We start from the raw sequence: 23,605 nt of genomic DNA on the forward strand, positions 1-23,605 counted from the left end.
GTAGCATTTACACATCTAGATTGCATATTTGAATGAATGCTGCCATTTGCGTGTAGATGCTATGAGATAAACACATTCAAAGTAGACATTGATTGGACAGTCCAAATGTGCGTTTTCTATTTCCCACTGGAAATATATATAAGAACATAAGCAATGTCTCCACTGGGTCAGACCCGAGGTCCAATGTGCCCAGCAGTCCGCTCACGCGGCGGCCCAACAGGTCCAGGACCTGTGCAGTAATCCTCTATCTATACCCCTCTATCCCTTTTTCCAGCAGGAAATTGTCCAATCCTTTCTTGAACCCCAGTATCGTACTCTGTCCTATTACGCCCTCTGGAAGCGCATTCCAGGTGTCCACCACACGTTGGGTAAAGAAAAACTTCCTAGCATTCGTTTTGAAACTGTCCCCTTTCAACTTTTCCGAATGCCCTCTTGTTCTTTTATGTTTTGAAAGTTTGAAGAATCTGTCCCTCTCTACTCTATGCCCTTCATGATCTTGTAAGTCTCTATCATGTCTCCTCTGAGTCTCCGCTTTTCCAGGGAGAAGAGCCCCAGTTTCTCCAACCTTTCAGTGTATGAAAGGTTTTCCATGCCCTTAATCATTCTTGTCGCTCTCCTCTGGACCCTCTCAAGTATTGCCATATCCTTTTTTACATTTTGTGCATCTCCTTTATTTCATGCTTATTTTTCAGCAAAGTGCTGGTTTTGACCACTACTTGAGTGATTTGGGGAGCAATATTACCATTTTCCCTTCCCCTCCCAGGACTTCATTTAGCCTTCAAAATGTAAAAAATATCTTTTGGGGGGCTTTGCTTCTTAATCAGTTGCCTTTATGCAGGCAGTTCTATTAAGTGTGTGCCTCATTTTACTTTTTGGTATTGTGGCACCTAAGAGCCTGTTCAATAATAGTATCTGGGGCCTGGATTTCAGTATAGAACAATCTGATATCAGGGTGCCTAAAATCTAGGCATCTGCAGTTGCACTAGCCCTGGACATAACATAACCATGGATTTCTAAATGCAGCAAGAGCATGTAAAATTTACAGTATTCTGAAAATGGTAGCACTGTCAATGCCCCTTCCATGCTACTTCCCTGTGTTTTATGCGCTATGCCAATTACGTGGGGCTTTACAGAATAGGGCTTAGCTGCTTTGCTGCCATTTATGTGCATAATCATACAGTTAGCAGATGTAGGCATTCAGTTATAGAATTGTCCTTTTCATGGACTGAATTTTGCAATTCAGAAAACGTATTTTACTAGTAGTTTTTCTGTTTGGTGTATTTTAAGTGGAGTATGTTTTTTAACCATATGTTGTGTGATTGTTGTGTAGTTTATAGCGCTTGGTAGACTGATATAATCTTTACGAATGGGTTATATATACCTCACTGCTACCAGCAGGTGGAGACTGAGAACAAACTTATACAGTGGTGCCTCGCATAACGGACGCCTCGCACAGCGAACGCTGCGCACAACGAACTTTATGTCTTGATTCGTACAACGAACTTCGTTTCACACAACGAAGTCGCCCGAGCTGCATCCTTCCGCGCAGGCACTGCGCTTAACTGCCCTCTCTCCGCCTGGCTCCCTCTTGCCCCCCCGACTCCCCGACACGATCGGGGCAAGAGGGAGCCCAAGCCCTCTTGCCCCCCCGACTCCCCGACACGATCGGGGCAAGAGGGAGCTCAAGCCCTCTTGCCCCCCCGACTCCCCGACACGATCGGGGCAAGAGGGAGCCCAAGCCCTCTTGCCCCCCCGACTCCCCGACACGATCGGGGCAAGAGGGAGCTCAAGCCCTCTTGCCCCCCCGACTCCCCGACACGATCGGGGCAAGAGGGAGCCCAAGCCCTCTTGCCCCCCCGACTCCCCGACACGATCGGGCCAGGAGGGAGCCCAAGTCCTCCTGGCCACGGCGACCCCCTAACCCCACCCTGCACTACATTACGGGCAGGAGGGATCCCAGGCCCTCCTGCCCTCGACGCAAACCCCCCCTCCCCCCAACGACCGCCCCCCCCAAGAACCTCCGACCGCCCCCCAGCCGACCCGCGACCCCCCTGGCCGACCCCCACGACACCCCCAACCCCCTTCCCCGTACCTTTCTGTAGTTGGCCGGACAGACAGGAGCCAAACCCGCCTGTCCGGCAGGCAGCCAACGACGGAATGAGGCCGGATTGGCCCATCCGTCCCAAAGCTCCGCCTACTGGTGGGGCCTAAGGCGCCTGGGCCAATCAGAATAGGCCCGGGAGCCTTAGGTCCCTCCTGGGGGCGGGGCCTGAGGCACATGGGCCCAACCCGACCATGTGCCTCAGGCCCTGCCCCCAGGAGGGACCTAAGGCTCCCGGGCCTATTCTGATTGGCCCAGGCGCCTTAGGCCCCACCAGTAGGCGGAGCTTTGGGACGGATGGGCCAATCCGGCCTCATTCCGTCGTTGGCTGCCTGCCGGACAGGCGGGTTTGGCTCCCGTCTGTCCGGCCAACTACAGAAAGGTACGGGGAAGGGGGTTGGGGGTGTCGTGGGGGTCGGCCAGGGGGGTCGCGGGTCGGCTGGGGGGGCGGTCGGAGGTTCTTGGGGGGGGCGGTCGTTGGGGGGAGGGGGGGTTTGCGTCGAGGGCAGGAGGGCCTGGGATCCCTCCTGCCCGTAATGTAGTGCAGGGTGGGGTTAGGGGGTCGCCGTGGCCAGGAGGACTTGGGCTCCCTCCTGGCCCGATATTGTCGGGGAGTTGGGGAATCGGCGGGGCAAGAGGGCTTGGGCTCCCTCTTGCCCCGATCGTGTCGGGGAGTCGGGGGGGCAAGAGGGCTTGGGCTCCCTCTTGCCCCGATCGTGTCGGGGAGTCGGGGGGGCAAGAGGGCTTGGGCTCCCTCTTGCCCCGATCGTGTCGGGGAGTCGGGGGGGCAAGAGGGCTTGGGCTCCTTCTTGCCCCGATCGTGTCGGGGAGTCGGGGGGGGGCAAGAGGGCTTGGGCTCCCTCTTGCCCCGATCGTGTCGGGGAGTCGGGGGGGCAAGAGGGCTTGGGCTCCCTCTTGCCCCGATCGTGTCGGGGAGTCGGGGGGGCAAGAGGGCTTGGGCTCCCTCTTGCCCCGATCGTGTCGGGGAGTCGGGGGGCAAGAGGGCTTGGGCTCCCTCTTGCCCCGATCGTGTCGAGGAGTCGGGGGGGCAAGAGGGCTTGAGCTCCCTCTTGCCCCGATCGTGTCGGGGGTGCCAGGGACCACACGGAGTCACCCACCGTACCACCCGATTCGGGTAAGCGCAGGTATCGGTGGGTGGCTTATTTGCGGGGGGGTGCCTTATTTTACATTTTTTTCTAAAAAGGGGGGGCTGTCTTATTTGATGGCCCTGCCTTATCATCGGGGAAACACGGTAGAAAAAAAAAAAAAAATGAACAGTTAAGTCCCAGTTTTTGCCGCTGAGACTCTGCCCTCTCTCACTGTAAAATTAGACTCTACTTAGTCTGTCTTTAAATTTAAAAAATGTGTGTTGTTTTAAAAAACAATTATGTTTTTAGATGTATCTAAATAAAAATAATAACCAAAAATTTATCTTTTTTTATGTCATCTTAGCATATTTTATGCTGCAGAACGAATTATTTTTTTTTACATGTATTCTTATGGGAAAACGCGTTTCACATAACGAACGTTTCGCATAACAAACTTGCTCCTGGAACCAATTAAGTTCGTTGTGTGAGGCACCACTGTATATCAGTAAATCTTCCCCTCTTATCCAGTATTCCTCAGTCTCCAGTAGATGGTGGTAAGACTAATTCGACTCCCCTCTTAGTACTGTTGGAATTTTGCCTTTTGTGCCGGATAGAGTTGGACGGGTCCTTTTTGGGGATCCGTCAGACCTTGAGGGTGTTAAACCCAGCGGGTCTTGTGCTGGGTCCCTCCCCCCACCTTCCCTGATTTTTGTAGAGGTGCCTCAGCATAGAATTGTTGGATGGAACAGGATATAAATTTTTAAAATAAAATATATGTTGTGTGTAAAAAGTTCTATTCTATAAACCCACGCTTACAACTAGGGACTGTGACTAAATTTAAGTACGGCCATTTGCACCAAGAAAAATGTGGTGCAAATGCCTGTGCCTAAATCTAGGCGTGGTGTCATCCCCTGCTTTGCACATGACCTGCCCATTTCTGTGCCCCCTTTTTTTACTTGCATGTAAAATTTAGGTGTGTAACTTGTAATTGCACCAATAATTGCTTGTTAAACTGCCCAATTTTCAGTACTACTTAGCTTGTTCCATTAAATTGTACAATTTGGGTATGTGAACAAAATTGCGTACACTATTTTGTTGCGTTTTTTATAGAATTAGGGGGTATATTATTTTCTGGAATTTGACTTTTATACAGTATATATAATTCGTTGGCATTTATATGGGAAAGCTGCAAGAATTGGAGCTTAGATATAGAAGCTGCCCAGTAAAGCCACTTCTGCTGCTCATATTGGGAAATGAATTTCTTGGCATCTTCTACATATTTTACAAAAACATTCAGTAGAGTCTTTAGTAAAACTGGGAACTGTCCTGCCCTATACAAAATGGGGCTTTTAATTGTGATTGATATAAAATTCTGTGCTTTTCTAAAGAATGTGAACAGTATTTTATTAACACTGTATTTTTCTTTTTATTCCAGCAATTCAGTTTGTCCTCAGTGATGAATTTAGTCATCTTCGCCCAGAGCAGAGATTGGCTTTGCTGCATGTAAGTAACAATTGGTATGCTGTTGCGGTAAACATAAAAATGTCTATAGCCTACTTTTCCAAAAGAAGAGATGACTTATGAGATTGCTTTGTTTCTGTATGTCCTTTTCACACTATATTTTCAGGCCATGTCAAGAGGCAGAAAAGAATTTGGACAGGAGTGTATGTTTTATAGATTCATGCATATACAGTAGAATCTCAGTTAACTGGTACTCAGCCAAGTGGCAAAAAAAAAAATTGACGGCAAAAATTGCCCCCCCCCCAAAGCAGCAGCGGCAGATGGTCCTGACCCAACATACGCCCCTCCTTCCTTCCCTCCAGCCCCCAAAGAAGCAGCAACGGCAGCTGGTCCTGATCCGATATCCCCCCTCCCTCCAGCCCCCAAAGAAGCAGCAACAGCAGCCGGTCCTGACCCGACATCCCCCCTCCTGTCCCTGAAGAAGCAGCGACGGCAGCCAGTCCTAACCCGACATCCCCCCCCCTCCAGCCCCTGAAGAAGCAGCAACGGCAGCCAGTTCTGACCCGACATCTCCCCCTCCCTCCTTCCAGCCCCTGAAGAAGCAGCAGTGGCATCCGATCTTGACCTGATAACTCCCCCTCCCTGAAGATGTGGCAGCTGGTCCTGACCTGACAACCCCACCCCCCCCTGTCCCCAAAGCAGCAGTGGCAGCTGGTCATCAGGTAGTACTGTAGAAGTGGTAATGAAAGACCCTGCCAGGGCTGGTGGCAAGCAGCCTGTTCCAGTGCTGCCTCTGATGACCGTCTGCTGCTACTGCTTCAAGAGAGCTGCAGGTAAGTGATACCGGTTCTATAGGGTAAGGAGGGTCCATTGGCAGCCAGACCAAAAGTGTGATGGGGTGAAGGAAAGGAGATGGATGCTGGACCTGCAGGATGAAGGAGAGGGGAGATGGAGGTTGGGGAGAAAGTGATCCAGTCAAGAAAGGAGGGTGGGAAGGAAGGAACATATGCTGTATCTACAAGTGAGGGTGGGGGATGATAGAGTGAATCAGACCAGAAAGATGAGCTGGGAAGGGAGACAGAACTAATAGTAACTCTCAAGCAATTAAACTACATTTATCTGGCATCTACTAATCCCCATAGGTACCGGATAACTGAGAGTTTACTGTACATGGACATGCAGATGTCCTGGAAAGCAGGCTTCTCTTGATTCTTGGTGACATTTCTTCTTGTTTTTGTTCTGTAAACTGCTGTTTGAATCTTTTACTGACAATGTTGTACTTTTAAAAACATCCAAACAAAACAAAAACTCCCACCAGAAATATTTAAAGCTGCCAAGCATAGTGCTGCTTTTGTAGCAAAACGAAAGAAAAAGCCTCAGTTATATAGGTGGGGGTAACCCTCTCCACCATAAGCAGAAAAAACTTTTGTTGCTATAAGCAGGTACCTTCTGCAAAATATACTTATGTTTAAATCCAAAACAAGAGGAACAACTCGTTTCTAATCCGCGAACAAAAAAGTAGCACATGAAATTATCTGTCTTTCCTTTTGCTCCGAAAGCAACACTGCCCTGGTAGCTTGTGTGCTTGGCAGTTCCTGGTGGGAGTTTTTGTTTGGATGGCATTTATTACCCCCCCCCAGCCTCTTTTTTTAATATTATTGTAGACTGCAAGTGCTTTTAAAACAACCATTGTGTAATGCATATCAGTTGTACTATTTTATGTGTGTTTCATGTTGTAAGCAATGTTGTGTGTGATATTGACAGAATAGTTAATTTGTCAGGAAGCAAAACTATAGTCCAAAATTTTGATATGATTCCTATTCCTATGTTCTTCATGTGCTGCTAGTAAGTTAATGTTTTATTATAAATAGTACTGTAGAGGCTCATACCTACCTTGCAATCAAGTTGTTATCTTTTAAATACATTCCCTCTGTCTCCCCCTCCCCCTTAAAAAAGAAAAATTTGCAGCAAACACTATTGTTAAAATTAGACCCTACCCTTAGGACATTTTTCATTAAAATTTGTGGTGCTGCATAGTTTAAGCTATTTTTTTTTTAAGTGCAATTTTTTTTAAGGAACTACTTTCCTCTCCCTTTGTTGGAATGATGCCTTTGAGGCTATCTTCACTGTTACTTTGGAAGTCAACTACAGGCTCTCTGGAAACGAAGATTAGAAGTAGAGCTAAGAGTCAAATATCTTTGAATAATAAACTTTTACTCATTAAGACAGGACTTGCCATACAGCATATTATGAAAAATTGGAAAAATTGGGACCGGATAAGTTATAATTTTTGGTGGAATTCTTTATGTCATATCTTTAAAATGGAGCATATAATAGCTATACAGCGGGGGCATTTTAAGAAATTTAGGGATGTTTGGGAGCCATTTATAAAATATTGTAAATAATGATGATTATTTTTTCCCTTTGAATATGCATGTCCAAGGTGGGGGGAGGGTGGGGGTACTTTTGGGGTTTTTTTATGATTGCGGATAATTGTTAGGTAGGGAGGGGGAGGGATATTTGATCTGAATGTGTCTTGTAAGAATATTAAGTTATGTTTAAAGTGTAAAATGATTTTATCCTGTATTGCACTTATTGAAAGTTTTAAAAATGAATAAAGAATTAAAAATAAAATAAAAGTAGAAAATTTCTTAAAAAATCTAAAACCATGGGGTGGGGGGAATATATATAATATAAAGTATGTAATTTTACAATGTAGCAGCAGAGAACCAAGGAAAAATACTGCAGAAATGATGTACTTGATGCCAAGTGTTTATTTCAGTCAATCAACGTTATGTTAATGTGGTCTATCTTTGTCATAAAGGAACATGGACCTGATATGGTCCAATCAATAAATCTTCCTCGGGGGTCCAAGGATCTCCTATATGGGCCACAAAAACGTGCAAAATAGCTGAACCACATTGTAAAAAGGGGAAACTTTTGAAAGCTGCGTTGATTGATTGAAATAAAGACTTGGCAACAAGTACAAGGTGGGGTTCCCTGAATGGAAAAATTTAAATAATCAGTATAGCTTGGAATTCATATGTTTTCAGGTGGACTTCCTGGGATACCAGGCCACACAGTGGTATAAATTGTTAGCTGAATTTGCAAAAAAAGAAATCAAAAACTGGTCTTAGAGACATTTGGAGTACTGAGATTAAGCACCAAATTTCTGCGTCTCAATGGTCCCGAATTTGGACTTGGAGGATGAAATGTACAATGTCGGCATCTATGAGACAAACGTGGTTTTTTTCTGTTACATAGAGCATTCTGGTTCGTTTACAAAAAAATTGGATGGCCCTAAGTCAAATAGATGTAGGCATTGTCATCTCGAAGCAGGGACTTTAGATCACTTATTGTTCTATTGTCCTTTTATTTTGGCATTTTGGAAATCAATATGGGGCTAAATTAATTGTTTGTTGGAAAATCCAGTGGCATTGTCTTATGATACTGTATTATTTGGTATGTCAATGAGGGCTAAAAGCCAAATATCATCTAAGAACAACAGGCTTTTATTAATAATGACAGGAGTCGCCATACAACAAATTACAAGCAATTGGAAGAATTGGAAAAGGATTAACTATAGTTTTTGGTTGAATTCACTGTGTCATATGTATAAAATGGAAAGGATATTGGCCATTCAGAAAGGGAATTTTAAGAGGTTTCAGGAGATTTGAGAGCCATTAGCAAAATATTGTAACGTTTAAATAGTGTTTTCCCCTTTAAATATGCACATCCGGGAGAGGGGAGGTGGGGGGATGATAGGTTAATGAATTTTGAATAATTGATATGGATGATTATAGATATTATATGTGTGGGCATTGTGATTGTTTAGGGGGAGGGGGGATTAATTCTGAAATGGATATTATAAGAATATTAAGTGTGATATTTGAGTATATAAATGTTATATTTACTGTTACACTTATTGTAAGTATTGAAAATAATGAAGTAGGGGAAAGAAGTACATCGTTTCTGCAGTATTTTTCCTTGGTTCTTTTCTATTTGACGTCTACTGCAGGACTGTTGAATTCTTTTTGTATTTTACAATGTAAGGCTGAATATCTAAGTGATGGACAGCCATGTTGTATATGGATTGTTCTTTTTATTCATTTTTAACCATCATAGATTGTAATTTTTTTTAAACAGTCAAGCTTCGAATTACTCATAAAGATGGGAGAATACTGTTTTACTATGGTAAAAGTTATAACCAAAATAAATCTTTTGTGGTAGGAAGGAACAGGCCCTCGTGTTATTTCTGCTTTTGTGGAAATTATATTTGACAACTCTGACAACAGATTGCCGGTAAGTTAATACTTGAATTGACAAGTATTTATTTATTTTAAAAAATTTCTAAACTGTTTTTAAATCAAAACGGTTTACAGAACTGTTACATACATAAAATTTAAAACGACTTAAGGGCTCCTTTTACAAAGGTGCGTTACGGCCTTAACGCGCGGAATAGCATGCGCTAAATTCCCGTGCGTACTAGACCTTAACGCCAGCATTGAGTTGCCATTATTCTAGAAGCGTACCGTGTGGTTTAGCGTGCAGTAATTTTGTGCGTGCGCTAAAAATGCTAGCACAGTAGTAAAAGGAGCCCTAAGACAACTTTCAAATAGAAATTAAAACAAATAAGGGCAGAAGGATTCAGTTCTTTCAGGAAATCAGCAGACAAAGAAAATCAAATACTTAAAGGGAAGGCATTGACAAATAATTGTGTTTAAGTAATTTTCTACTTGGAGGGAATGTTCATTTAGAGTCTTACATAGAGCTTATTTTTCAGAAATTCAAGCTTTTCATGCCGGTTTAATTAATACCCCAATTTGTATTAAGTGTAATAAGGATCCTGGTACTTTAGTTCATGCTTTTTGGTCATGCCCTTTAATTAGGTCATTCTGGTCTGCCATCCTGTTATTTTTAGGCTCATTATGGGGTTGTTCTGTTGTAGATTCATCAAGGGGAGTAATTTTTGGAAAAGCTGCGGCTTGTGGGGTTTTTGGTAAAAAGTAGTGTCTCTTATTTCAAAAGGCGTGTATAATAAGACATAAATGTATTATGCAATTTTGGTTATCAAAAGAAGCTCCTAGTTTTTGGCATTGGAGGAATCAATTTCATCGTCTATTGTTATTTGAGACTTGGGAAGTTAGGCGTTCGGCTAGGAAATTTGGGATCCGTATATTCAGAATCTTTCAACTAAGGCAAGAAGTTTAATTCTTAATGATTTACATTGAAGCTATGATTATTTATCTAAAATTCCAGTTCTTTACTTTTATTCTTTATTTTTGTCAACTTTCATTGGTTTGGGGGGGTTTAGTATGATTCTTTCAATAAAAAAGTTAAAAACTAAATTTTGGGGGAGGATAGGAGGGAGAGGTCAATAGGAAATGGCACATAAACCTCTGGGGTTGCAGCCAGACAAAGTGGTAGTTCATAAAGAATTTTTAAAAATTACTGTTAAAATTTTATAATGAATATGCCATTGAATAGGCAGCCAGTGAAATTGCTTAAGATTTGGTGACTATACAAAGGACTTATGAGATTAAATGAGCAGCAGCATTTTGAGCTCTTTATAAAGCTCTTAAATCTTTTATAGGCAAACCAACTAACAATGAGTTATAGTAATCAAACATTGGTTATATATATGCTTGTACAACCGTATGAAAATTAGACAGACTGATCAATCCTTTCAAAGGTCATAGCAATTTCAACATTTAATTAATAAATAAATATATATATATACACACACACACTTTGATATTGACCAGGTAAGACCTGGACTGGATCAGCCAGAGTCCTGACCTGGGTCATCCAAGCCTCAGCCGAGCGGTTGAGCGATGCATGGAGGGTAGACGGGTGTCTGCATCAAATAAAGAATGTCCAGCAAAGGTGTGTAATGTGAATTATTTCTTTATTTTATGGCTTATACTTTGGTGAAACAAAAACACAAAACTTGCCCTGGTAGCTAAACAGCCTGTTAGCCCAGCCAGGTTTTAACAGTTGTACAGTTCCACAATCGGAACATGTGCTTGCAGCAAAATATGCTCTGCCAATCTGCATTTCAAACAAATAAAAATCCAACTTTCCTTATCGAAGTCCTGGAACCTACTGGGACTGCTCCGCCTGGTTCCCTCACAGTATTCCTGTGCTTTGTACAATGTCAGAAGTAGTACTTTCCACTCTTCTTTTCCCCTAATTTAAGTAGAAGCAGTGATTCTTCACTCATCTATCCTCAGGGTTTGTGAGGCAGTTCCACCTTATCAGCACAGCATATAGTTTCCCCAAGCTTTTACTCAATAAGCATGTCTTCAGACAAACAAGATTCTAGGTTCTATCTCATAATCCTAGTATACATTTCTTCTGGTATTTCTACATCAAAAACAGTATTACCTTCAGAAGATTGCTTACAATATTCAGTCCTGAGATTTTCTCCCTGTTGCCTGTGGGAAATGCTGGCTTCTGTCCCCTGGATTGCACCTGTCTGCCTCTTTCCATGGGTTCAAGCAGGCTGAAGGTTGGTGGTTGCCTCTCTGTCCTAGAGACCACACCCTTTTCTCTAGCCCTGTGCCGATTGTCTCTAGGAACACCTGTGGTTCTCTGGTGCTGTGCTAATGAGCCTGGATAGCTTCCCTGCTGACTAGCCCTGCCCCCAGCAGAGCTGATTGCAGGAGCTAATACCTTTCTGGGTTTTGTTATCACCGGCCTGGTGCCTGCTGGGACTTATAGTTCTTTGCTTTTAGCATTCCCTACACTGGAACTGGGCAAGTATAATCAGGTCAATTTTGTGCTGCCTTTCACTTGGGATAAATTTTGCAGGGCAGTTTCCCTAATCTGCCTGCTTCTAGGAGCAGGTGTATGGATAGTTTTAGAGCACTGCAGGGTTTCTTCCAGCATGACAGGGCTCTCCCTGTAATAATATATAAAAAAATTATAACCCGTGGGATACAATCAAAACATACAATCACAAAAACAGCAGAAGCAATCTTTAAAAGCAAAAATAATATTAAGGAAAATGCTTGCTTGAACAAAATTGTCTTCACCAGTTTCCTAAAATGCTAGAAGCTCCCTTAACCTGAACAGGTAAAGCATTCCACATTGAGCACCCTGTATCGATATCATGGAACACTGAAAAATGGAATGAGTCGCAGATTTAAATCAAATTTAAAAATTTGTGGATGAGAGAGGCCTTTTGGATCAGTACCAGTTTGGTTTTAAATTTAAACATAATACTGAGACTTTACTTATCCTTGATGATATCATTTTGATAAAGGAAAAGCTTCCTATTGGTCACATTAAACATTAGTGCAGCAATTGATACGATTAACCATCAGCTTTTATTGAAGAGATCACTAGCCTTTGGCATAGCTGGACAAGTGTCGAAGTGGTTTACTTCATTTTTACAAGATTGTCATTTTCAGGTCAAATTGGGAAATCGTAGTTCATCATGGGTTAAAATTTGTTTAGGAGTGCTACTTTCTGCCCTATTATTTAACCCTTTCAGGACCATAAGGATCGTAGGCCAATTTTTGTGGTTTTGACGACATTTTTATGGTAAAAAGGGCTTGCAGATGCCAAAAAATTGATTTTTTTTGTGAAATATCATTATTTTTTTTAAAAAAAATCAAACTTCTGGCTTATGGACAGTGTGGCAAGTGAATCTTCTCGTCAATCTGGCAACGACGCTAATGAATGAATGTCGGAACCAGTTTGTTTACATAAAGGCAGTATCATATGGAATCCGTACATATCAAATTTAGAACTGTAGACTATCCCAATCAAAATTTATAGGATTTTAAAGTTATGGGACAAATATGTCCCTTGGTCCTGAAAGGGTTAACATATACTGTATATTGTACCATATTGAGTTGTCTAAGTATGTAGTACTTTATGCTGATGATATTCAATTTTATTTTTCAATTTGATTCTATTTCAGATACATTTTCGTTTCTGGCATTATGATCTTAATACTATTAAATCCTGGCTTTCAACCAATAAATTACATTTGAATCCATCCAAAACTCAAGTTTTACTACTCTCTTAGAGATCGAATCTTCAATTTTCTGCGACTTTTTTTTTTGAGAACACTGAAATTCCCATTTTAGGAGAACTGAAATAATTTCTTCCCCGCTTAACACCTAAGCGGGTTACAATATACTGAACATACTCGAACGTATTGTAGCATACATCTTCTATCCTATTCTTCAAAATATAATAGCTAAAACTAGCATAACGCAAATAAAAAGTTCAACCTATATGAACTGTAAAATACATTTCTCTTCAGAGCTAGTGAAAAGCTTTAATAATGTTTTCAAATGCTTTTTAAATGACAATTTCTCTCTGTAGAGTCTTAAAACCATGGCAATGTGTTCCACAGATATGGACCAACAATGGGGATAGCTGTTGTTTGTGGGTTTTTATAGCTTTCTCACTTAATGCATCAATCGATAACCTCATTGCGGATTGTGATCGCAAATTTCAAAAGCTGTCTCAGGTACAAAGGTGTCTCCCCATAAATTACCTGATCAATAATTGTCAGTATTTTTATTCAATCCATGATTGAATTGGTAGTCAATGCAAACTCTTTAGTATTGGAGTAATATGATCATTTCATGCTACCCCTGTGATCATATGAGCTGCAGCATTTTGTACTACCTGCAATGCTTTTAATCTTATATTTTGCAATACCTATCAATAAAGAATTACAAAACTCAAGCCTAGAGATCACCATACATTGAATCATAGTCCGAAAATCTGATTTTGACATCATAGATTTTACCCTTGATAGCAATCTCAACTGGAAGAATGCACCTTTAACTGTTTGCATAATCTGTTCTTGCATAGAAAGCTTTATATCCAAATATACCCCTAACATCTTAATATACGGTGAGACAGTCACATCCTACACCTTCAAGTCTCGTATATTCATCAACAATTCATCATTCCCCACAAACATAACCTCTGAAATTCAAAACCATTTTATTCTCACAAATCCAGCTTGTTATCCTAGTCAAAGAAAAAAATATCATCTGCATAAATGCGGTAGTATTCTCCCAAGTGCATAACCTCCCTTGTTGATGCAACATAAATGTTGAACAATAGGGCAGTTAATGCAGACCCTTGGGGCACCCCTTTCTTCATCATCTTAATCTCAAATTAACGCAATCCACATTTTACGACACATTTCCGGTCTATAAGGAAAGATCTAAAGCAGTGTAATACCACTCCATCTACTCCACCCTGCCTTAACTTATCTAGTAATATAAATGGATCCACAGTATCAAAAGCTGCCTGTATATCAAGAGATACCAGGCAGAATGTGGTACCTATATCAATCCCTCTTCTCAAAACATCAAGAGTCAGTAACAACAAAGTTTCAACTCCATGTCCTTTCCTAAACCCAGAAGATATGCTGATATACAATTTTTGGTTCCAGTGGATGGCTCATTGATTGATGCGCTTTTGCAACTTGATAACTGCTTACAGGTGATAAGAGACTGCATGTGCCAGAATCATCTTAAATTAAATGTTGCAAAGACTCAAATTCTATGCTTAGGGCGTGGTAATCGGTTAGACAGGTTTTCCTTCTGAGACTGTACTTGATAAATGTGAAAATTCCAGTATTCAGCCAAAGCAAATAGTTAGCTTTATTCTGGACTCCATCTTTTAAACTGCAAGTTAAGGCTATGGTATCCAAGGCTTTTTTTTAAGATGTGTTTATTAAGAAGATTGAGGGATTTCTCATTGGAAAACCTTTGAACTGTCATTACTGCAGGGCTAACTTCTATGTTTTATTATTGCAATTCACTTTGGGGAGGATTCTAAAAAGTTACTGTATTCTTAAACATGGTCGCTAAATCGGTTCCAGCCGGTTTAGCGTGCCAGTAATTTTGCCGGTCGATTATCAGAACAACCTTTTCCGAGCTTCCTAGCAGTCTCTGACTCTGCCATGCAAATGTAGTACAACGAAGACATTAATATTAAAATGTTAGTAAAAGAAACACTTCGGGCGATTCTCTATCATCACCAGGTGATTCTCTAACCTCTTTGTACCACATTTGCGGCCACACTTTTCCAACAGGGTCTGAGCTGTCATAGCTTTACTTTCCAATCAGTGCCTAAGCGCTGATTAGGTCAGGCACTGACAGGAAAATAAGGCTTGACAGCTCAAATCCCCCTGCTCTCCACAAATTTAAAAAAAAGATCCCCAAATTGGAGATCGGGATGCCCACTCCTTGCTTCTGCTGAGGTCCTCCAATGTCCCCCGACATTCAAGTTTCCAAGTTTATTTCATATTCGATATACCGCATTGGCAAATGCATCTATGAAGTTTACAATCAAAAAATTTTAAATAATGTGGGAAATGAAGTTACATCATAAACATCATAAATTAAAAGATGACAGAAAAAGGATTCAAAATCAATTTTAATTATAGTAGTAATATTTTGTGCTTCTGGTTCCTTAGTGAAAATCACTGTGCTCTGTCTGAAACAAGTAAGTGCTGAGTATTTGAGGGCTTTTAGAAAAACACACTGTGATTTACAGTTTATTTTAAAGCAGGCCTTTTAACCTCAAGAGTTCTTTTAGTTCAGAGAAAGTAGTATTTGAGCCTTGAATTTGTTAATTTAATATATTTTTTCTTTACGTTGGTGGTATTTAAATATTGTATTTTAAATAATATCTATTTTTTTTTTTTTTTTCAAGATTGACAAAGAGGAAGTTTCTCTTCGCAGAGTCATTGGAGCTAAAAAAGACCAGTATTTCTTGGACAAGAAAATGGTGACGTAGGTATTTTTTAAAATCAGTTTACTGGATTACTTTATTTGTTTTTGACATATCATTGTCCTCTTGCTTCTTTTTATACTCCAGATCAGTGGGAATCGGGGCTGGCATCTGGCACCATAAGCTTTCATTCACAATACCCAAGGATTTTTCCATTATTGTATATTTCCCAGTCCTATTATACCATAGAAACATAGAAATAGATGGCAGATAAGGGCCCACGGCCCATCTAGTCTGCCCACCTTAATGTCCCTCCCCTACCTTTGCCCTGTGAATAGATCCCATGTGCCGATCCCATTTGGCCTTAAAATCAGGCACGCTGCTGGCCTCAATCACCTGTAGTGGAAGACTATTCCAGCGATCAACCACTCTTTCAGTGAAAAAGAATTTCCTGGTGTCACCTCGTAGTTTCCCGCCCCTGATTTTCAACGGATGCCCTCTTGTTGTCGTGGGACCCTTGAAAAAGAAGATATCTTCCTCCGCTTCGATGCGGCCCGTAAGATACTTGAACGTCTCGATCATGTCCCCCCTCTCTCTGCGCTCCTCGAGCGAGTATAGCTGTAATTTGTCAAGCCGTTTTTCATATGGTAGATCCTTGAGTCCCGAGACCATCCGGGTGGCCATTCTTTGCACCGACTCCAGTCTCAGCACATCCTTGCGATAATGCGGCCTCCAGAATTGCACACAGTATTCCAGGTGGGGCCTCACCATGGATCTATACAATGGCATAATGACTTCCGCCTTACGACTGACGAAACCCCTTCGTATGCAGCCCATGATTTGTCTTGCCTTGGACGAAGCCTGCTCCACTTGATTGGCAGACTTCATGTCCTCACTGACGATTACCCCCAAGTCTCGTTCTTCTACCGTTTTTGCTAGGATCTCGCCATTAAGGGTATAAGACTTGCATGGATTCTGGCTGCCCAGGTGCATAACTTTGCATTTTTTGGCATTGAAGTTGAGTTGCCATGTCCTAGACCATCGCTCCAGTAGGAGTAGGTCGTGCATCATGTTGTCGGGCACTGAATCTTCGTCTGTTGTGCATTTGCCCACTACATTACTCAGTTTGGCGTCATCGGCGAATAATGTTATTTTACCTCGAAGCCCTTCTGCCAAGTCTCTTATAAAGATGTTGAATAGGATTGGGCCCAAGACTGAGCCCTGTGGTACTCCACTAATCACCTCCGTCATTTCGGAGGGGGTGCCGTTCACCACCCTTTGGAGCCTACCTCCAAGCCAGCTCCCAACCCATTTCGTCAATGTGTTACCTAATCCTATAGAACTCATCTTGCTCAGTAACCTGCGGTGTGGTACGCTATCGAATGCTTTGCTAAAGTCCAGGTACACGATGTCCAGGGACTCCCCAATATCCAGCTTCCCCGTTACCCAGTCAAAGAAGCTGATCAGGTTGGATTGGCAGGATCTCCCCTTAGTAAATCCATGTTGTCGGGGATCCCATAGATTCTCTTCATCCAGGATCTTATCTAATTGGTGTTTGATTAGAGTTTCCATTAGTTTGCTCACTATCGATGTTAGACTCACTGGTCTGTAGTTTGCTGTCTCCATCTTTGAGCCTTGTGGAGTGGAATGACGTTAGCCGTCCTCCAGTCCAACGGGACGCTGCCTGTACTAAGGGAGAGGTTGAAGAGCGCGGACAGTGGCTCCGCCAAGACATCATTCAGCTCCCTAAGCACCCTGGGGTGCAGGTTGTCCGGCCCCATTGCTTTGTTAACCTTGAGCTTTGACAGCTCACCGTAGACACTGCTGGGCGTAAACTCAAAGTTACTAAACGGGTCAACTGAGCCAACCCTTGTCTGTAGCTGAGGGCCGAGCCCTGGCGCTTCTCGGGTGAAGACTGAGCAGAAGTATTCATTTAATAGTTGGGCTTTTTCCGAATCCTTTTCCACATAGTCTCCGTCTGGTTTCCTAAGACGTACAATCCCGCCTGAGTTTTTTCTTCTATCACTGATATACCTGAAGAAGGATTTATCTCCCTTCTGGATGTTCTTTGCTAGAGACTCCTCCATGAGGAATTTAGCCTCCCTGACTGCTGTTTTGACGGCTTTTGATTTGGCCAGGTAGTCTGCTCTAGAGTCCTGCTTCCCTGATTGTTTGTAAGAGATGAATGCTTTTTTCTTCTCCTTGATCAGGTCTGAGATCTCCGCAGTAAACCACTGTGGCTTCTTGTTCCTTCGCCGTTTACATACTGATTTTACATAGCGGTTTGTTGCTTCTTGTATGGTTGCTTTCAAAGTCGACCACATGTCTTCCACGTTATCGGTTTCTTCTTGGCTTTGTAGCGCCTGGTGAACGAAGTCTCCCATTTCTTTGAAATTTGTGTCCTTGAATTTGAGGACTTTGATTAGTGTAGTAGATTTAGTGAAACCTTTCCTGATATTGAACCATACCATGTTGTGGTCACTGGAGGCCAATGTGTCGCCCACCGAGACCTCTGTGACACTTTCTCCATTGGTAAGTATCAGGTCCAGTATTGCCTGATCCCTTGTCGGTTCCAACACCAGTTGCCTGAGGCTTGCTCCTTTCATAGAGTTTAATAGCCTCCTGCTGCTGCCGGAAGCAGAGGTAAGTGTAACCCAATCCACATCAGGCATGTTGAAGTCACCTAGCAATACTGTGTCCCCACGCAAGGTGATATTTTCTATATCTTCGATTATTTCCATATCCAGGTCATCCTGTTGTCTTGGGGGTCTGTAAATTACGCCAAGATACAAGCATTTGTCCTTCCCGCTGGCCAAATTAACCCAAAGGGATTCCCCAGTATACTGGACATCTGAGATTCTCGTGACCTTAATGTCATCTTTAGTATATAATGCTACACCCCCTCCCTTCCTACCCTCTCTGTCCCGGCGAAGCAAGTTGTAACCCGGTATGACCATGTCCCACCCGTGGGAGTCTGTGAGCCAGGTTTCGGATATCGCCACCACATCCAGGTCGGCATTCCTTATTTCTGTTTCCAATTCCAGGATCTTGTTTCCTAAACTGTGTGCGTTGACGTACATAGCCCTCCATGTTATATTTTTGTTATGTCTCAGTGGGGATATTCCTGTTTGAGCTATTTGAACACCTTTAGCATTGTTTGTGTTATTTGTGCTTTCCTGAGGCTCAGAACCACAATGTGTACTCCCCATATACCCATAACTACAGTGTGTACTCCCCCTAGACCCGGAATTACAATGTGACCCATAAATATGATGTGACCCTACTCCCGACTCAAAAGTGTGTGCACTCACCCCTGACCCAGAATTTCGATGTCTACTTTCCTCAGCCTCATAAATGTATTGGCATTTTAGTTCGCCTGGTATGTTGTTTGTGCCTGTACCCTCCCCCGACTTACCTAGTTTAAAGCCCTGTGGAGTAGGCGGGCTAGGCGGTGTCCAAGGACATTCTTCCCTCTTCTGGTTAGGTGTAGCCCGTCGTGTCCCTGTAGTCCTTGCAATGCTTCTCCATGGTGCAGAAACCCGAAGTTCATCTCCTTGCACCATCCTCGCAGCCAGTCGTTCGCCCTTTGTATTCGATCCTCTCTGGCTCTGCCCTTGCCCCTCACTGGGAGAATCGAGGAGAAGACTACCTGCGCATCCATCCTCCTCAGCTTCTCCCCCAGGGCCCTGAAGTCTTCAGGTATGCTGTCCGGGCTGCTCCTTGCGGTGTCGTTGGTTCCGCAAGGAGCAGCCCGGACAGCATACCTGAAGACTTCAGGGCCCTGGGGGAGAAGCTGAGGAGGATGGATGCGCAGGTAGTCTTCTCCTCGATTCTCCCAGTGAGGGGCAAGGGCAGAGCCAGAGAGGATCGCATACAAAGGGCGAACGACTGGCTGCGAGGATGGTGCAAGGAGATGAACTTCGGGTTTCTGTACCATGGAGAAGCATTGCAAGGACTACAGGGACACGACGGGCTACACCTAACCAGAAGAGGGAAGAATGTCGTTGGACACCGCCTAGCCCGCCTACTCCACAGGGCTTTAAACTAGGTAAGTCGGGGGAGGGTACAGGCACAAACAACATACCAGGCGAACTAAAATGCCAATACATTTATGAGGCTGAGGAAAGTAGACACCGAAATTCTGGGTCAGGGGTGAGTGCACACACTTTTGAGTCTAGTGATTGTATTAATCATGTTGGACTAGGGCTCCTCCTGAAACCATCTAGTCATGGATCTTGAATCTGACTAAGAATCCTTAAACAATGACCATGATGCACCTTCCTCCCTTAGATTTGAGGGAGGGAATTGTGAATGGTTATAGAAACATGATGTTTATAAAATGTCCCTAACCCTGGTCAACCTATGAAATAGAAGTAAAATATTAAAACTGGAAAGACTTAAAACAACCTTAATTGGGGGTTTTGTAACTAGTGATGCCCATGCCCCCAAAGGGCATGGGAAGAGCTCATACGGGATGCGAAGAAGAACCTTGAAATCTAAGGCAATTTATTGAAACTTTCTAGGCAACTGAAGGCAGTTATTTTGTTTTCTGCAACTTAACTCTTAAGAGACTGGATGCTTGTGGCCATGAAAAGAAAGAACAGAAACAGACTAGAGGTCTGCACGGGAACGGGGATCGTGGGGGTCCCGCGGGAATCTTCCTCCTAATCCACGGGACTCCCACGGGGACCCACCTCTGGCCCATGGGACTCATGGGGACCCCCCTCTGGCCAACGGGACTCCCACGGGGATGGAAGGTTTTGGAAGCAGGGTTCATCCATATATATGATGGACACATCAGCCTTGGTAAAAGAGGGGATTTATAAGTTAATTACCTGAACAGAAAACAAAAAAAGGGTTCCACCAAAGAGATTCCACAAGGAAAACAGCAGCGCAAACATAAAAGAAACTGGAATTGATGATCCTGTCAGAAGTAATTGCTGCTTTTAATGGGGATGGGCGGGGATGGAGATAATTCCTTGCGGGGATGAGTGGGGACAGAGAGGATTCTGACGGGGATGGGTGGGGAAGGAGAGGATCAGGGATGGGTGGGATTTCTGTCCCCGCGTAACTCTCTAGGGCAGGGGTGCCCACACTTTTTGGGCTTGCGAGCTACTTTTTAAATGACCAAGTCACAATGATCTACCAACAATAAAATTTTTAAAAAACACAACGCACACTGTACGCATAGAAAATGTTAATCATCATTCCTATTCCAGGGTTTTCAAAGAGGTCAAAGCAGATGACTCTATGCACTATCACTTCAGTAACAACCATACAAAAATAGACAAATATACTCCCTCCCTTTTTACTAAACCACGTTAGCAGTTTTTAGTGCAGGGAGCTGCGCTGAATGCCCAGCGCTGCTCTCGACACTCCTAGGCTCCCTGCGCTAAAAACCTCTATTGCGGTTTAGTAAAAGGGGACCTTAGTGTAAAATATAGACAGCAGATATAAATTCAGACACATTTTGATCACAAAATTTAAAATAAAACCATTTTCCCTACCTTGTCTGGTGATTTCATGAGTCTCTGGTTGCACTTTCTTCTTATGACTGTGCATACAATCTTTCTTCCCTTCTTTTAGCCTGTATGCTTCTTCTCCTCCAGATCTCATTTCTTCCCCCCAACTTTTCCTTCCTCTTCCCTGCCCTTTCTTTCTCTCTGCCTCCCTTTCATTTTTTTCTGTTTCTCTTCTTTCCTTCTGTCTCCCTGCCTGCCCTTTTTCTTTCTTTCTCCCTGCCCTCCCCCAAGCCACTGCCACTGCCATTGCCATCGGGGACCAGGACCCAAACGCCACCAATAACAAGCCCCAAGCTCTCCCTGCTTCGGCCAACCAGCATTCCTCTCCCTGACGTCAATTCTGCCATCGGGAAGAGGAAGGCTGATCAGCCCAAGATCGCGATCGACCTATTAGGGGAAATGCTGCCGGGTCCTGCCTTCGCAGAAACAGAAAGTAGGCAGGACCCGGCAGGAAGAAGAACAAATGCTTGTCTCCCGCATTAGCCCATAGCGAACGCTTGCTTCAGGGCTCTCAACATGTGCGCGCCGGCTTCCCTTCTCCCCTCCCCCCCCGGACATAACTTCCGGTTTCGGAGGGAAGAGAAGAGAAGCCGGCACGCACACGTTAGAGCCCGGAGCATAAGTTCGCTACGGGCTGAAATCTCCAAGCCGGTTTTTTGTTCAGCAGCGGCAGATGACAGCTGGGCGGATCGCCCAGCTAAAAGGCCCTAGAGAGAAAGAACACTGGAGAGGAAGGCTGATCGGCCCGTAGATCAGGACGGCAACACGAGTCTATCACAGAGCCCGGGATAGGCTCCGCGATCGACTCGCGTTGCCTTCCTGAGCTACTGGTCGATCGCGATCGACGCGTTGGGCACCCCTGCTCTAGGGTAAACAACAGCAATACTCTCACTGATGGTGATGGTTTTCTTTCACTTACTTCACACTTCTCCAGGTTACACAATCATATCTTTATGACAAAAGCTTTGATTGGAAATTATTGAATTGTTGCAGTATTTATGAGCAAAACGTTTCCTACTTAGGGTTCCTTTTACTAAGGTGCGCTGGCGGTTTTAGCACGCACTACACGCTAACGCCTCCTTAGAGCTTGTGTTAGTATTTTTCATGTCACGTGAGGTTAGCGCGCACTAAAACCGCTAGCACACCTTAGTAAAAGGAGCCCTTAGTCATTTTGTTCAACATTATGTTCAATTTATGTAGCATTATAGCTTTAAGAATTGGTAGTATAACTGTTCTACTGTAAGTTGAGTAACATTTTAGCATTAGCACTGTTAGGGTAACATAACATAGTAGATGACGGCAGATAAAGACCCGAATGGTCCATCCAGTCTGCCCAACCTGATTCAATTTAAATTTTTTCTTCTTAGCTATTTCTGGGCAAGAATCCAAAGCTCTACCCGGTACTGTGCTTGGCTTCCAACTGCAGTCAAAACCAACTCCAGTCCATCTACACCCTCCCAGCCATTGAAGCCCTCTCCAGCCCATCCTCCCCCAAACTGCCATATACAGACCATGCAAGTCTTCCCAGTACTGGCCTTAGTTCAATATTTAATATTATTTTCTGATTCTAGATCCTCTGTGTTCATCCCGCACTTCTTTGAACTCCGTCACTGTTTTCCTCTCCACCACCTCTCTCGGGAGCGCATTCCAGGCATCCACTACCCTCTCCGTAAAGTAGAATAGTAAAGTAAAGTAGGGTAGTTGGCTACACATAGTATGTAGCTTTCAGTAGTCACTAGTGGGCATGTGGTTTAGGAAGAGGGTGTGAAAGGGTGTGGGAACAAAAAATGGTTAAGAACCCCAGATTTTTAAACCAAGTACGAGGGCTGTTCAAAAAGTATCAGACCTTTATTCATAAAAAATACTCGTATTCAGATACAACAATCTTATTCTAATCTCCTTCAAAGTAGTCCCCTTGGGCTGCCACACACTTCTTCCAATGGTTCTGCCACTGTCGGAAGCAGCGCTGGAACGCCTCTTTTGAGATTGCTCGCAACTGGTCTGTCGCATTCTGCATGATGTCTTCTCTTGACTGAAATCTGGCCCCTTTCAGGGGCATTTTTCAGCTTGGGGAAAAGCCAGAAGTCAACTGTCGGGAGAGTAGGGAGCCTGGCCAAACACAACAGGTGTGTTGTGTTTGGCCAGGAAACTCCTTATCAAATGTGAAGAATGGGCAGGTGCGTTATCGTGATGGAGCTGCCAATTGCCCGCTGCCCACTAGTCCAAGTGTGTTGTGTTTGGCCAGGAAACTCCTTATCAAATGTGAAGAATGGGCAGGTGCGTTATCGTGATGGAGCTTCCAATTGCCTGCTGCCCACTAGTCCAGTCTTTTGCGTCTCACAGGGTTACGAAGGCGACGCCTTGGTGATTTGACGATCCTGCATCACCAGGGCCTTCACTTGGTCAATGACAATCTCATTTCTGGATGTTGAGGGCCTACCAGAACACGCTTCATTCTCCACAGAAGTGCGGCCATCTCTGAAGTGGTTGTACCATTCCTTTATCTGTGTGGTGCCCATTGCTTCGTCCCCGAAGGCCTGTTGAATCTTGCGGATCTTTTCCACTTGGGAATCGCCAAGCTTTACACAAAATTTAATGCAGTAGCCTTGTTCAACTTTTTCTGTCATTTTTTCAAAAAAGAAAATTTGATGGCGCTCACTTACACTTCCTTACTCATCGGCGGTCTGCCGGCAACTGACAGCTTCTGTAGGCGGGAA

The 23,605-nt window shown here is 43.6% G+C and overlaps 1 protein-coding gene across 1 annotated transcript in view; it reads left to right on the forward strand.

Annotated features, from left to right (window-relative positions):
- The window catches only part of SMC3 (structural maintenance of chromosomes 3), a 153,045-nt gene that overhangs the window by 21,993 nt on the left and 107,447 nt on the right, over nt 1-23,605 (forward strand). Inside the window, exons 4-6 of the mRNA XM_033942414.1 lie at nt 4,625-4,692; nt 8,881-8,952; nt 15,349-15,428. Coding sequence (XP_033798305.1) covers nt 4,625-4,692; nt 8,881-8,952; nt 15,349-15,428 — 220 coding nt within the window. The remainder of the gene's footprint in view (nt 1-4,624; nt 4,693-8,880; nt 8,953-15,348; nt 15,429-23,605) is intronic.

This window comes from Geotrypetes seraphini, chromosome 4 (genome assembly GCF_902459505.1).
Source record: "Geotrypetes seraphini chromosome 4, aGeoSer1.1, whole genome shotgun sequence".
Lineage (NCBI taxonomy): Eukaryota > Metazoa > Chordata > Amphibia > Gymnophiona > Dermophiidae > Geotrypetes > Geotrypetes seraphini.